Here is a 17,553-nt window from a genome sequence, read left to right as displayed (position 1 = left end):
CATAATTAATTGAAAGCATATGATATAATAAACCAAGTCAATGGAGGCTAAATATTTTTTTAAAGTAAAAATTTTAGAGTTAACAGTATTAATTAGCTTAATAATTTATAGTATTTATAGTATTTGATAGTATCTAAAACAAATCATTGAATTATTTGCTCAATATTAACAAAACTTTAAACACTGACAAAAGGATCAAACGAGGAATTTAATTACTTCACAGCAGCTCAGCAATAAGTAAACATATAATAACTAATTCAATATGTATTTAAAGCTACCTTTTATACAGTTTTGTATTAATTTAAAAATGAATAAATTGTTTCATCATTAATTTTTTAATTAATTTTTTAGGTTATCTGAGTTTGTAGACAATCAATGTGTTATTTTCTATTTTGAACGTAAATTTATTGTTTATACACTTTATTTGATATTTAGAACTAATGTTTATAGATTTTTAATCTGTTTAGTTAATTTTGTTAGTTTATCATTATACTATCTATTCGCTTGTAATTGTATTGCAGCAATGCTTATCACACTCTTACTCTGAGAGAAAAAAATTCTGTTTATTTTTTATTTGTTAACTTCTATTTTAACGAATTACCGTTGTGAACGTTGATGTGACTAAAACTTATGTTAGGTTTGCAGTTCCTTTACAAAATAAATTTTGTTTGTGTAACTTAAAAACTATCTACATAAGTTTTGTGCAGTTATTATGCTTTACAATAATTATAACGTTCAAATTTAAAACTGACGAATGCTTTCGATATTTATTCAATAATACTGGGCTATAAACTGTTTCTAATATTAAAAAAAATTTTGATTCTATTCCTAACTTTTGCTAGAAATATTCACAAAAAAAGTTATTTTAAAAGTAAAAATACTTAAAGTATAAGCTTTTATTTTAGAACAAAAATAATACCAGCTTTTTAATAAACAGTAATAAATTATTAAGTTTCTTTCCAGGTTATTAAATGAATAAAATTACTAAATAATAAATATTTTTAGTTTAACAGCAGTTTAATTTTAGCTAGTACTTTAATTTTCATATCAAATACAACAAATTAAAATTTAAACAGTACTTTTTCTTTATTGCGCTAATACATGTTTCTTAACAAGCTAACACACTTCGATGGAGCTATGAAAGTTTAAGAAATAATCTATTTTATTGAAATAAGTAATAGCATTAAAGTAAGTTTATTTAATCTGTTATGTTTACGAAAAACAAAATTTTTGTTTAGCATTAGTGTCAACAACAAATAATACAGACTACAAACTAATTAAGAACTATAAAATTTTCCTAACACATTTAAATTAGCAGCATAGCTTTGTTTAACTTTTTAAGGTTTTGTTGATTGCAAAATACTGAAATTTAATAAAATGTTTATCGTTTTCGCAAACTTATAAAACCTTTATGAGAAACTGTTGCAACTGAAAATATTTAAAAACAAAATATGTTGAAAGTTTTGATCAGTCGAAGTATTTAATTAATTTTACCTAAGTACAGGCGAATATAATCGTGATTTATAAATTCCATTAAACAATATACTATTTAATTGCGATTTTACAGTTTTATGTTCACCTTAAATATGTACTTTAAAATGAAATCATGACTTTTATCTTTTTTTTAACATAATGATTATTGTTGAATTTTCAAAGTTTGCTGTTGTAGAAAGAGGAAAAGAAAATTTTTAAATATAGTTTATAGTAAAGATCGAAATCTGAGGGGAAATTGAAGTTTTTTCCAGAGTCGATTATTATTTCCATAGTTAATATTGACACTAGTGAGTTTTTACAAATGCTTACTATACTTTAAGTCATATTTATTATTTTCTTATTTTCAAATATGTTTAGTTACAGTGAATATTAAAAGTAGTATTACTAATATATTAAAACAGCTCAAAACAGTCCTTACAATGTTAAAGTGTGTAGCTCAACTACCGAAATAATCAGTTTGGTGACCATAAATTTAGTATTTTATTTTCAAACAACTAAAATTTTTACTAAATATCAATTTAAAGGTATACATAAATTTTTGTTTATATCATTCTGATCATCAGACCACAAGTTTTCGTTAAACGTGAGACAAACCCAGGTCTCAGTCTACCAAAAAATTGTGGTCTGATGATTAAATTGGTATGAATAATACTTTATGTTAGTTTGAGTTTGTCTCACGGCACATAAAAGTAATCTTGTTAATAAACAGCTACTTTTGCTTTGAAAGACTTTCGCCGATAATTTGTTAATTTCTCAAATGGCATGCATATAGAGATTTTAGTTTGATGACAATAAACTTTAGTAGATTAGAATTATTTGACTACTTAGAACTTAAAGCAGTTGCCTCTCTGTTTTTAAAAACCTAGGCATAGTATACTACCGAAAAAATCCTAATTATTATGATTATTAATAACTAGTATATAGATAAAGAAACTAAATCATAATAGATTGTTTCAAATAAATTAATAAAAAAAAGTTTTAGTTTAATTTTAAATTCAACACAGACCTATTTTAATCTAAGTTAAATAATTCTTAATTTTCTAAAACTCTTATTTATAAAAAAAACTTTTTAAAACTTCCGACTTAATTTTTATTAAACTTATGAAACATTAGTTCAAGCAATAACATAAATGCACTATCTAAAAGATACAAACAACAGTTGTTCAAAGTTTAGGAGTTAGACTAAACTATATGTTTTAACTAGTAATCATATTTAGTTTTTTTAACTAATGCAAACTCTTTTTTATCACCTTAAAAATAATTTATATTCTGTTTTAAACTTTACTGTAATAAAATTGACAAAATTTAAGAATTTTCTTAGTTTAATGTTGTTTTTACACAAATACACAAAAATAAATACTTTTTTTATCCAAACCACAAATAAGTTAAGCTATATAAACACAGATAATTTCCTTACTATCTTAAAACCGTATTTTATAGTAACAATTTCCTCAAATATATTATTTTATATACTTCGCAAAAATTTTTGCGCTAGGCAAAAACAAATTTTTAATGAAATGCAAGTATAATTTTATTCTACTTTCTAAAATAAATCAAAATAATCAATTCTTAACTCTGATCTTAAAGCCGCTATAATTTAAACGAATGAACTATTTTAATTTAACTTCGAAGTTTTTTTCTAATTTATAAAGCAAACTGTTTATGTACAAAATTGTTTTTAGTTTAATATTTATTTTTTTCTAATTATTATAAGTTGAAAAATATCAAAGTAAATTATAAAAAGATACTTTTCGTCACAAGAACCTTAAAAACTCGTAACTTTTTTAAAACCTTTAGTGTAAAAAATTCAAGTAACTATTTTAGTTACATTACACACTACATAGTAAGTATTGTTTTTACTTATTAGAAAAGTTATATAAAATTTCAAGGTTGAAAAGCTAAATTTATTATGCAAAAAATATGGTATACAGTATTTAAAAAATAATTAATTACAATATATAACTAAATGAAGCAAAAAAACTATCAAAGTAAAAAATGTTTGGATAAAAACAGTTTTATAAAGTCATGTAGCCATACTTTTTGCGTTATCATTAATTGTTTTATCAAAACCAGCTTTTAGTTTTATTTTATTCAGTCTCAAATTATGGTAATCTAACCGTCGATAGAAAAGTCTCAACAGAAGTTTATTCTGTCCTAAAATTTTAAAAGACAAAGTAATAGGAAAATCAAGCTGCTGAACTATGTAGGTTTGTTCTTCTAAATTAGCTTCAGGCAAAAACTTCAGTATTTTGGTCTGGACTACGGGAAATACTCTCAGTTTTAGGGCTGTCTGTGCGTTCTGCATCTGAACACCTACGCTGCAGTTTCTGTTTCATTGGAGTTTCACCGCTACTTTCCTTCTTTCTTTTTCTTGCATTGGTTTGTAGCTTCATCTTCAATTTCGAGCAGTATGGCACCGTGCATTTTTCGACCTGAGTTTTTATTTCAGTTTAAGTTTTTAAAGCTATAAAACCAAGCTATAATTATATTAAGCACATTCGATAGAGTAAAATGATACTATATTTAAAACATTATATACTAATTATACAAAGACAGACTAGTATACCTGGCACTTAGTTGCATGACCCATGATTATTAGTAGAAGTTGACGGCAAACTTTGCAATGGTTAGGTTGAACTGCATTTGTACCGTTGTTGTGGCAATTTTTAACGTGATGCAAAACCTTTAAAAAAAATGGTCAGTTTACAAGAATCAACAAAGATAAAGTGTCGTAAAACGTCAAAATAGTTTATGAAAATACTTTATTGAATAACGACCTAATTTATTATTAGCTAAAGACTTACTTTATTTATTAAGTTGTTTAACATTTTTTGTTTCTTATCAAACTTTTTTAGGATAATAAAAATATTTCCATTTAAAAATACAACAATGTTTATAAGTGTTAAAGAAATTGTATAAAGATAACAGTAAGAATAATTAGCGACTTTTAAGAACATTTAAGTTGTATTTATTTTTGATTATGCAAACAGAAAAAAAAAAGTTTCAGTTAAAAATTTTACTTTTACTTTGCCTGGTAAGTCTATTTGAAATAATATTTTTTTTTGTATTTTATAGCTCTCCTAGTTATTACCTCAGCAAACTTTATTTTTGATAATTCAATATAGAATTTATAATTCTAAAAATAATAATCTTTTTTATAAGTCTTTGTTGACTTACAAAATCTAAATAATAAATTAGCAATAATAAATCATACTAACGTTATAAACTGTAGTAAAAGCAGTATGCATCGTATTAGTAAGGAAAAAAGTATTTTGTACTTATTTATTTTTTACTAATTGATAGCTTTTAGTTTATCAATCATAGGAATTTTTAATTATCTAAGCCAGTTTTCATAAAGTTCAAACAGTTAAGTGTAGTTAGTGTTATTTTTTTGTTTCTATAGTTCAAGACACAATCATAAAGAGTATGCTGAGCTCACTAATTTTAAACTTTTGGTATTACTGGAATAAACTGCAAAAATGTTGTATAAGCTTGCATAATCTTTGCCGAAAATAGTTAGTGAAAATAATTTAAGTTTAACAACTTTTGTTTTTTTTCAATATAGAATTACAGTAAAGTATAGGTATGTTTTATAAGATGATTATTTTTAGACTGAATCCTTAAAACTAAAAAACAACACTTACTTTTTTCATAGCTTGACATGTAGTTACTTTACAAGATTTTTGAGTGCAGTATGCTGCATGCTGGATTGATTGAATCTTTTCTTCTAATGAAGACAATCTTTTCTTTGCATCGATTGACATAGTATTTTTTTAAATAGAGCAAGTTCAATTTTTTATAGTTTTTTAAGTAAATCAGATTATTTTTTACTCTGTAAGAAAATTTACACCTTTTTATAAAATAGATATTGTTTATAGATTTTTATAAACAAGTTATGTTTTATAATAAAAAAGAAGTGTACAATTAGTTTATTATTTTATTCTTAAAAATACTTATTAATGTAAGCTGTACAACTTTGGTTTGAAAATAGTTTAGTGCCTGTTAATTATCAATAAACGTCGTTGTACTTAAATAACTATGAAGAATTTTATAGTAAAATACTTTTAAACTGACTTTTAAAACAGTTACATTTATATAGTTTTGATTTTTTTAACAGTATATTACTAAAAAATTATTATCTGTGTTTACAAATTTTTTAGTTTATACTATTTATAACAAAATATTTTTACTTTGGTTAAACAGAGCAGAATACACTCAAAACAGTTATCAAAAAGTCTTTAAGGTATCAAAATTTTAACTTTTTGAGAATATTTATTTTACTTACAAAAATTTTTTGCGCACAGTGAAATAGTTTGTGTACACGCTTTAGTAAACACTGTTCCAGAAAACTACAACAAAGCGAGAACTAAAAAACAAATAAAATTAATTTTGTTTTTTGCAAGTAAGCACTTTTTATCAGCTACATGGCGCACTATCACCCATTAACACGTGAGTTATAAGGAGTGCAGATGTTCGCTGCGACTTTTCAGCTCATGTTTTCTTGTTACAACCAGAAAATATTGAGAAGTTTTTTGTAGCTTTTATCGATTACATTTTACTCGAAAAAACAAAAATACTTTGAATCCCATAGGTGAAGTAACTTAATATTTTATAATGCTATAAACTTGGATAAAACAAGTATCACAAAGATGATGTGATCAAAATTTGTACAAAAACAATCTTTAATGTCTCTAACGAGCTCGGATATTGACTCACTTAGTAAATTTTATTTAAATTTACAAACTGTCTAGTAAAAATTTTCTAATCAAAAGAGAATATTTTTTGTAGTACATTTAATATTAGGTTAGTAACTATTGAAGTAGAGTAAGCAAGTATATCTAAACCTAAATCTAAATAGTTTAATGAAAATTTATCTTTAAGCATAAATACACTAATAGCCTATTAGTTAATAAATATATTATTATAAATAAAAACAATTTGCTAAGTACTTAACTTATTGAAAACTACGTAAGTAAAACTAGCTTACTTAGTTTAACACAGATAAGTATGCGTCATTTTTCAATAAATTTGGTACTTTACAAATCGTTGTTGTATATTCCAACAAATTTTTTTCATTCGGATATCTACTACCAAACATTCAGGCAGTCATTTATCTTTAAACAATTGTTATTGTATACATTTTTATTCTATATATTATATATACTATAATAATTTTAGTATAACTAAATAGTTTGTTTGTACTTAACAAACTTATCCTGCTAAATATTATGCATAATTTAAAACTTACCATACAAAAGTTATTAAAGTATGCATCTTTTAGTATTTAAAGAATTAATCTTCAAATTAAAAACAGTAGATTTTTTTTAAAGAAGTTGCTATAATCAAAAATAATTTGCAGCTTCTTCAAAAGACTTTTACTATACACTAGACTTTTACATTTAACGAAGAAACTGAAACAAGCGTCAATTGGTGACAAAAAATAACTGGCTGCACAGCGATGGAAAACAAATAATAAAGAAAAAACGCAGCACTGAGCAGCAGTCGGGTCACGTGGTTATCTTGATCATTCAACCATATAAACCTCTCAGTAGCTGTACAATGTTTAAAGAAAAATTACAGTTAGTTCAAGCTTTTTTGATTGGTTATTAGCACAGTTTTAAAAGGTTTTTTCGTGCAAAACTTCTGCAAGTAAACTTTTTTATTAAATATAAATTTAATAACCTTTTTACTTACTACTTTGCAACGGTTTGAACTCGCTTTGTACGTTTTATAACTTTTCAGCTATATTTTTCTACTCGCTTTGACGATACTTTCTCAACAGTCGCGTTCAATTATTTTAAGCGAATTTTTAAAACACTTTTTCATAAAAAAAAGGTCTTTAGTATTTAATGAAGAAAGCACAGTTTCTTTACAAAATACTACGCTAAATATAACTTAAAAATTGCTTATAGATAGAAACATGTTAGACTGTAACTTGATACGACACTGTTATTGATTTAATACACAGAGAGTGGTATAAATTAACTCTTGTATGCTTTTGTTTTACATTCTTTGTCTTAACAAAGGTATGTATTTTGAAACTGAACTTTAAAATATTTAAATAATTGAAATTTACTGAGTATTAAGTATAAATCACATAATTTTTAAACTAAACTTAACTATAATAAAAAAAGTTACTGTAATTTTTTTCTAAGAAAATTATGCGTTAGCTGGACTTGTACTAAGTAAGTTTAAACATTATTAATTTCAATCTAAGTGCTTTTTCTAATTAGGAGTTTGAAGAAAAACAGCTGGTTTCGAAGTAACTTATACTTAAAGGTTCTTTTTATTCTTTTGTACTTAAAGTGTTATACTTTATAGTTAATCATCACTGATAGATATTTAATATTACAGATAAATTTTTATATGCAAAAAAAAACAACTATATTTTTATTAAATTCAAAAAAAAAATTAACAACATACTTGTTATTGAAAAAAATGTTATAACGAACGTTTTTAAATACTTTTTATTCCTACTGACAGAGCGTACAGTTACTACACTGAGTGTCGTTTTCTTAACACTCTTACTACATAGACTTGTCTTTTCTTTTTAAATGCTTTTCGTGAAAGACACTGAGTAAATAAACTCTTACTGTCGTAATTGTACCATATCATTATGTACTGCATATCTAAGTATGTATTAACAAATAATATACTTTTTGTACTTGCATACCTTATTAGACATAAAATAATGCATTTAAGTTGAAAAAAGAAAAATATATTTAATGAAAATACAAAAAATCAATTAAGAAAAAAAAAATTCGAGATTTTAATAAAATGCAGTTACAAAAGTAACATATAGCTACTAAAATTCTCTTTAAAAAAAACTTTCGGTTGGTTTTAAGTTCTAATTTAATAATATTTTTTAATTATTATACAATAATTATTTAATTAATTTAGTTAATTTAATTATATTTCAAATAATTTTAGTTTAAATACAAAGAATTGCGACGAAATTCACCAATATAAATTTATCTTTTAATATTTTTCTTTTTACACGTTACTATTTCAAAGTTTTAAGTTTATTTTTTTATAATTACTTGGTAAAATTTTAAAGTACAATTTAAATTCTAACTTCTATGAAGTTTATTTGTTACAGTTCATTTTTTAAATAAATAGTTTTAAATAACAAAATTTTATATAAACTTTATATATATGTACTTTAAATTAAAGCGTGTGTATCATACTTTTAAAGTAAAATGAACTCCGTCTTACAAATATGATAAAACATATGATCTTACAACTTTTAGATGAGTACAACTTTTATGATCTTAACTGAAAGATAATAAAAAAACAAAATACTTTAAAAATGGTTCTGAAAAGTTTTAAAATCTACCAATAGACAATTAATACTTGCCTTTTTATTGAGAAAGGCATTTAAAACAACAAGAAATTAACAGAACAGATCATAAACAAAATATTTAAAAAATAATTGATTAAAATTATTACATAAAATTTAAATGTTTTCTGTACACAGTAAAAGTTGTGTACAAATTTTCGATGTAACTAATGTAGATTATAATTTTATAACTTACAAAAAGTTTTCTTAATAACAACAGTATACTTTTAGTTTTTAATAAACAAGTAAGAATTGTAGTAATAATTTAGTTATTGCGAATATATAAGATAAAGATTAGATTTATAGTAAGAATTAAAAAGAAAAATAACTCATTTTACTCAATTTAGGGTATTTTAAATTCTAAATTACATAAACATATATAATAAAAGATTGAACTGATTTCCTTACAAGCAGATTTTACTAAACGATTATTAAAAGTATACTTTAACTCTAACCATTACATGATCGTATATATTGCGAGAGAAATTTATACAACTATGGAAAAAAATAGTGAGTTTAACAGATTTTTTGAAAAGTAGTACCGTGTTTCTTAACCAAAATAAAATTACTCAAGTAAAATGTATTATAGTCATTATGTCAAAAACAAATTATTCCGACCCTTTAAATATAAGCAGTTTAAATAAATCACCTTTGTGTTTTTATTTTTCCGCTTAGCTTGAGAAAACATAGTGCCTAGAGTAATTTTTATTTTGTGATAAAGTCAATTAACAAATTTTTCATAATTCTCTTTGAAATATCAAGTTTTATGTAATGATTTTGAAACATTATAAATGACTTAAATTAAGCATAACAAGTAATGTTCATAAGATGAAGTTATTGACTAAAGCAAAGTAACTTGTTTAAGTAAGAAAAAAAAGGAATTTTATGACATAAAATACTTTTGAGGCAACTTAATGCAAAGCTATTTGCAGCTTTTACAAAAAAAATTATATATAAACTCTTTTTTATTAAAATAAACAAAAGAGACTTACTGATTATGGAAAAAACTAAAGTCTATTTTACATAGATCAAAAATATATACCGACGAAAGTGCTATATAATTTTTTTAAGGTTAACTAACTACTTTCAAAACGTAAACGAAGTTAGTATTTCAAAAACATAAACAAATTTACTTATTTAAAACTAATACAAACTTTATCATATCTCAGCTAGATTAAAAATTTATTTCTGAAAAAGAAAGTTGCTGTTGCTAAAAGTAAAGAAACAATAACTAACTAGACAAAAAAAAAAGAATATAAAAGTAACAAAATATCATATATATATACAAGCATCATATAACACTAAAACCAATATCAAATAAAAATCAAAAGAGTTTTACAGAAGATGCATTATTAATGAGTTTGAATTTAGAACCAACATTTAAAAAAAATTAAACTTAAAAAGTTATAATGAAAATACTTTATTTTTACTTAGTTAGCTAAGAGTAAATGGTTAAAACAAGGTATTCAAGGTTTTTTTTTTTAAATAACATTTACATACTCTGTGCTTAAATATTATAAAAAATTGATAAAGTTGGGCAAAATTTTAGAAACTTCTTTTTAGACTGAAATAAAGGAATTTAGATTAAGAAAACTTTATTGTTCATTATACTAGTATGCTAAACTGTAAATATGTTTTTCACCTATAAAACTAATAAATTTATTGTTTTGTTATTTATTACAAATGTTATCAGTTCTAGTAAATTTACCGTTTAGTTAAAATTTTATTATTCTTTTTAACAAAGTTATATCTTTTGTATTATCTTTTGTTAGTTATAATCAGTTAAGTATACTTACTATACCTTTCAGATTAGCTTAATCTTACTCGAAACTTTTCTATACTTAGTTTATTTTTTCGGCTAAACAAAATCTTTTAATTTTAACTAAAATTACTTAAAAAAAAACAATACTTTACTTTAGTTAATTTAAAAAACTATTTACAAATGAAAAATCTCAACAAATTAGATTGACTCTATTAACGTAGTTTTGTTATTCTTTAAATATGTGGAAAAATAATGTTTTTTTTTATTAGAATATTTTAATTAACTATATATATTTTTTTAGATTTTAAAACAATTTAACTAGTTTAAAACAAAAAAAAAATAACAATATTAAACCAAGGCAAACATTATAGCAGAATAAGCTAGCTCACGCGTATAAAGCACACGCACATTTGAATTACGCTGCCTTTCTAAACTTATTTTGTAGCAAAGCAAAACTTTTGTTGGAGAAAATCACTTGGCTTCTAAAACTTTTCATTTTTGGTACAGTTTACTTGAGGCTCAAGTGAAAATTAAAAATATTAGATTTTTACTGTTAACAACTTATTAATTCATTAAGGCTGAATTTAATTACCTGCAATGCATGATTTTGCTACGTGATTACTTTTAAGTACTTAATTTTTGTTAGTGCTTTTTGGAATGTAAAAAAACGCTATTTGTTGAAATACCATACAAGCTTTAAGTTAAGTTTTAAAGATGCTATATGTTCAAAAACTATAAAACGTTAAGTTTATGTTTTTTAAATCATAAACAAATAAAAACAGCTAACAAGTTTAATTTTTTAATTCTTATAAAAACTTAAATAACTCAAAAACATTTAATTCTGTGTAATATACCGATTTAAACAGCTAAGTTTGAAATGTCTACGAAAATATTTTGTATAAAAGTATTTTTTAAATTCAAATTTATGAAAATATTCTTACACATTTTTATTTTGCTAGTTTAGTATTAAAACCGTCACTTTAAATCGAAAAGTATTTTAAGTTACATTTAAGTGATAAACTTGTTTAATTCTTTTTACGTACACATGTTTAATAGATGAAAAAACTTTGCACATCAGTGACTACGCCAGAGGGGAGCACTAGACCACAAAAACTGTTCTTCTCCAAATTAATACTAAATTATTATGTTAGTTGTAAAAATATTTTAACTTACTTGTTAAATAAAAAAACTTAAATTGAGCTAACAAGCGTGTGTTTTTTTTTTTAACGAAATAAAATGTTTATAACCAATTATCTTTCTAATGTACTTTTATTAACAAATGTGTAAAAAGCTTCATTGTTAAATTATATTAAACAAATTTTAAAAATCTTGATACATTAAAGATTACATGTTATTTAAGGATTACATGTGTATTCAGGTTCTGAATCTCATTTTTAAATCGTTAAAAAATGAATACAGCGTCCTGAATAAACATCAATCTTAAACAACTGAAAACAACGTCCTAAACGACAAGACGTAAAAGTGTGTCCGTGGTGTTCGACTCGATAACCGGAGCAGAGATGGTAAAATGCTAATAGTTACTATGGTCATTCAGCATTGAAGCGTATAAACTTTGGTTTGTTTTAAGTTAGTAATTTCACGCTCGAGTAAACAAAGCAAAGCTTTTTAACATGTCTGAACCGGAGGGTTCTTCGTTCGTCAGGTCCTAGGACCAAATGCTTTGAGCGTCTTTTTTTTCGTTCAACAAACAATAATAATAGTATAGTTATAACAAAAAATGTATATAATATAAAAGTATTGCAATTTCATTTAAACAAAAATAGGGTAACTATGAACAAAAACCCCAAAATAATAAAAAAATCAATTAAGAATGCTTTTCATATATCAATTTAGCTAAAATACTCATTTTTAAAAATTTTATAACCTCTGTTAAAAAAACAAAACCATAAACAAAAGTTTTAATAAACATCACATACCTAATAGTTACTCGTGTTACACGGCGTTAGATAGTTACAGAGAATCATTTAAGCGCAAAACCAACAAGTGCTAGACAAGAAAACACAAAACGAGAGTCATCACAATTGCACTGGTAGCTTTCGAAGTCGGCAACTGCTGTTCAGTATTTTTTCAAGCTACACTTAAGCCTGAGTTAAAACAAGCTTTTGAGTCTGTGAATCTTTTAAACTTTGCTTGTTTTAAATTCTGTTTAAATTAATATATGCAAGCCATAAATATCTTTTTTTTTATCAAAATTGCTCTGAGCTTTTGAAGTATTCTTGTTGCTTAAAGCTACGATATTCAGAACGTTGTTACAAGTCACTTGTTAAATATTGAAAAAGCACAACATTTAACTAATCGTAACAACGCAGCCGACTGTTTAAAAAATCGACGGTCATGAAAGTTATAAGGCTGCCTTAATAAAAAAGGAAAAATATATCTGATTGTCAACATATATAAAACATTTATTACAACATAAATAATTTTTAATTTAGAAAATTATCAAATGTTCGTTTGCCATGTAAGTGTTGGGTTTTTATAAGAAAAACTAGTAAGTTTTCACACTAAATATGAAATACATCTTTACAAAAGGAAACGTAATCGTAACAAACACTTTTGTGTTTTTTTGTTCAATTTTTTAAGGCTTGTAATATTCTATTTTTACTCTGAACTTCTGACAAGCCCTTTTAAAACGAAACTTAAGAAATTTAATTTTTTCAATATTTATTTTTGATAAGTATTTATAGTTTGATTAACAAGAGCTCTACGTATACAATACTTTTCTGGTGATATTCTAATATTAGTATGATTGTTACTTTACGGCAAAACTATTTATATAACTTTAAAAAACTGGTTTTTAATTCTACTCATCAGATTTATTTATTCATAAGTATTTTTTATCCTCTAAAACTGGACTGTAAAAATTAGGGTCAACTAAACAAAAACCAATCATTAATTAATTTTGGTAGCTAAAAATGTTAAACTCATAAACTAATAAAATAACTAAAATGGTTTGTAAATAAATAAACAAACTTTAAGTGAAGAGGAACTAAAGGGCACACAAAATTTTTCAAACTTACGTAGATAAATACTTTACGATACGGGAAAAATCTACAAACAAGCTTTATAAGTTGACCAGGCGAAAATTATCGACAAACCCTATATGATAAAAAAAGTGTAAATAAAATCATAAAAACGACTTATTATTTTAAATCAAAAGAAAAAATATAGAAGTAGTTAGTAACGAAAAATGTATAACGGCTATTTAGATTGAAAAAGTGACTGTTTAAATTGGCTGAAAGTGTTTTGGTTTTTCTGTTACCTAACAAACTTTGCTAAAATACGTATTATTTAAGCCCGACATTGTAACTATTTTTTACTACTTTATTATATAAAACTATTCTATGTAGAACCTTATTTAAAAAAATAAAAGCTTATTAAAAAAATCAATGACAAATAACTGACTGATGTTTGCAAGTAATTGTTTTAGTATTTACTCTAAATGAGTAGCTACTTAAATAAACTTTAATTACAAAATTGAGTTAATTTTAGTAAAAACATTTGTTCATTAAGTAGTATAACTAACTTATTTTTATACCGTTGAGATTCTAATAGTTGTAACTTAATTTTAATTCTCTTATAATAAAAAAATTCAAAACATGGCAACTTAAATAATATTTATTCTTAGCATCTATTCTTTAAAAAATACTATTTATGAATATCTTGTTGAAGATTTAACTTATAGATTTTAATTTTTGATGAGTGTCTATAGTATACTATCCAATAAAAGTAGTGTACCTAATAGTTTTAAACATTTTAAAATCTAATACTAATAATATATAACTTTTTAGTACTACATATATTGTTCAGAAATCTAAGACAATATTCATTTAAAAACATCTTTATTAAAGCAAACAACAAATAACATCGATTTCGGCTAACGCTTTTCAACTACTTTTGTTAGCAACTAATTTTAAGATTAAATTTTGAGTAAATAAATAGTTAGAGGTTACATCAGAAAAAATCAATTAACACTAATTAGCATAATTGAGCAAGATTATTTAATTAGACATTTACAATTTATAGATACACATATATAAAACAGTTGATCATTAATTTAACTAAGATAAGCATCAATAAAAATAAAAATAAGCGACTAAATTCAAACTTAATCTATAAGAATTTATTAAGATTAGATTTATAAATGTATTGTTGCTTACACAAATTATGTTTGCATGTTTTTATAAATAAAGATTCTAAAACACTTAGGTGATAATCCTTACGAGCTTTATTTATAATTGAAAAGTTACTATCACTTTAGTTCTTTGCACAATCTGAATTGTTTAATAAGTTTTCGGCAATCGCTGATGATCTATTAGATGGTTTTTTTAAACCAGTGTTCATCCATCTTCTGAGGGAATTAACAACGTGTTGGTCCCTTCTTATATGGAATCTCTGGGACGTTCTGCCAATATACACACTGTCACAGTGGCATTTGTACATATAAATTATTATGCTTTTTTCATGATCGGCAGTACGGTCTTTATAAATTCCATTTAAGGGCTTTCTTGTAGCATGACTGATTCTTAGTTGTACTGAATTAAAAATAGGAGTTTGCAGTGTATTTGACAGTCTTTTCGAGAGCAGCTGCTACTTTACCGAGATATGGCAATCATGAGCAAACAGGGCATTTACTAGGACCAAATTTAACAGGTTTTTCAAACTTTGAGATTGTATTGTTAATTTTCTTTTTGATTATATGCGATTGATAACCAAGGGCTTCAAAAATATTTTTTATTTTATCTAGTTCTTCTTTAAACAACTTTTTCGAACAAACCTTGTGTGCTCTGAATACTAAACAGGAAATCAACCGAGTTTTTGAGATAAAGGGCAAAATGACTGAAATTGAATATATTGGCCAGCAAATGTTGGTTTTCTATAAACAGTAGTATGCAACTCAGAAGATGTACGCAACAGATGTACATCCAAGAAAGGTAAGCAATTGTCTTTTTCTTTTTCAATAGTACATTTTTAATTTGGGTGTAAACTCGAAATTTTGCTAAATAATTCCTCAATGTTATATTCATCATTGTTAGACACAAAAATGTCATGTACATATCTGTTATAGTTTATTGGTTTTTGATACTTGGAAAAGAGCATTGTTTCAAAGTATCCCACAAAAATGTTTGCTAAAATAGGGCCAAGTGGATTAAATTAGAATTTTGTCGCTTATTTTTATTTTTATTGATATGCTTATCTTAGTTAAATTACTGATCAACTGTTTTATATATGTATTTATGAATTTTGAATGTCTAATTAATTAGTTTTTGCTCAATTATGCTAATTAGTGTAAATTGATTTTTTCTGATTTAACCTCTAACTATTTATTTACTCAAAATTTAATCTTAAAATTAGTTGCTAAGAAAAGTAGTTGAAAAGCGTTAGCCGAAATCGATTTTATTTGTTGTTTGCTTTAATAAAGATGTTTTTGAATGAATATTGTCTTAGATTTCTGTACAATACTAATAATAAATTGACGTGTAGCCCGATGACCAAAAGGTCTTTCTGTACACAAGGTCTTTTGACCAAAATGTTTGAGCGTTGATTTTTTATCGTGTTCAATAAACTATAATGCAACTATACTACGGTATAGTAAATATATTTTTGTAAAGGTTTTCATTACGATTGTTGAATTTTTTTCGTATATAAAATTTAAGGCATGTAAATAATTTGGTAGGAGTCACTTTAGTGTTATGTACATTTAAGTTAGTAGAGTTAGGTATTCTTTTTTTGGATATTTAGAACATTTTATTTGTTATGACTAACCTTTTCTTTTTTCTAAATATAAATAAAAAAAATGTCTTTGATTTTCATTTTATGTTTTTAATTGTCTATATATTTTGTATCATCTGAAGAAAAAATATTGCTGCGAATACAAATCTCTACATTATTAATATTTTACATATTACATTAACATTTTACTTACTTTTTAACTGTTTGTTAGAAATTGAAAGTATTATTTAATTTATTTCGTATGTTTAGTCAAACAAGGACATCTAAATTTAGAATTTGAGTCTTCAGGTTAAATAAAACAACAGCAATCTAGAAAAAAAGGTTGCATATCAACCGGTGTTATGGTAAAAAATTTATTTGTTTTTTTTTTGATAGGAAGACCAGATTTAACTTTTGGTTCTAACATTGGATAAATGTATTAAAAGTACATTATATTATCCATTAAAATTTGTGTTACAAATTGCTTAACATTTAAAAACATAATACGTTACAGTAAGTAGATTTTTTGTAAACTTTTTTATTACGATTGTTTTTTTTTCTTTTTTATATAAAACTTTAGGCATAAACATATTTTAATCGGAGTCGTTTAATGTGATATATATTTAAGTCAGTAGAGTTAGGTTTTATTTGTTTGAACATTTAGAACATTTTATTTATCAAAATTAAAGTTTCCTTTTTTTAACGTTAATAAATTTTATCTTTGAACTTTATTTTATGTTTTTGATTGTCTACATATTTTGTATCGTCTGAAAAAAAAAATATTGCAGCGAATACAAATCTCTACATTATTAACACTTTACATGTGTATTTTTTAACTGCTTTTGGAAATTAAAAGAATTTGCTAAACGAAACTTATTTTTTAAACTTTTATTGTATTAGTTTATCCAATTTTTTATAACTAAACAAAAGTTTTAAATAGTTTATTGTATTTAATATTTTCGTATAACTCAAAAAATCTAAAATTATGCAAATATATTCTTTATAATACCGGTTAATATGCAACACTTTTTTCTAGATTGCTATTATTTTATTCAAACTGAGGACTCAAAGTCAATGTATGGATATCTTCGTTTGATTAAAAATTCAAATTCTAAGACTAAAATAAGTGTTTTGTAAAATCATCATACAATCTTTTTATCTAACTGTTTGTTATTAAATAAACACTTATATGATTAGAAAAACTTATAAATTTAATTTATGATAAATA

At 24.1% G+C, this 17,553-nt stretch overlaps 1 protein-coding gene across 1 annotated transcript; it reads right to left on the bottom strand.

Moving 5' to 3' along the window:
- Positions 1 to 3,384: 3,384 nt before the first annotated feature.
- Positions 3,385 to 5,322, bottom strand: LOC145834790 (histone acetyltransferase p300-like). The gene is made up of 3 exons (XM_082942303.1): positions 5,139 to 5,322; positions 4,061 to 4,177; positions 3,385 to 3,926 (listed from the first exon to the last, which is right to left on the bottom strand). The coding sequence occupies exons 1-3, from the start codon at positions 5,256 to 5,258 to the stop codon at positions 3,723 to 3,725; spliced, it is 441 nt and encodes a 146-aa protein (XP_082798429.1). The 5' UTR covers positions 5,259 to 5,322; the 3' UTR covers positions 3,385 to 3,722.
- Positions 5,323 to 17,553: the final 12,231 nt, after the last annotated feature.

Source organism: Thalia democratica, chromosome 4 (genome assembly GCF_965202585.1).
Source record: "Thalia democratica chromosome 4, ktThaDemo2.hap1.1, whole genome shotgun sequence".
NCBI lineage: Eukaryota > Metazoa > Chordata > Thaliacea > Salpida > Salpidae > Thalia > Thalia democratica.
Note: the sequence above shows the minus strand (reverse complement) of the source record. Positions and strands in the feature narration are given on the sequence as shown.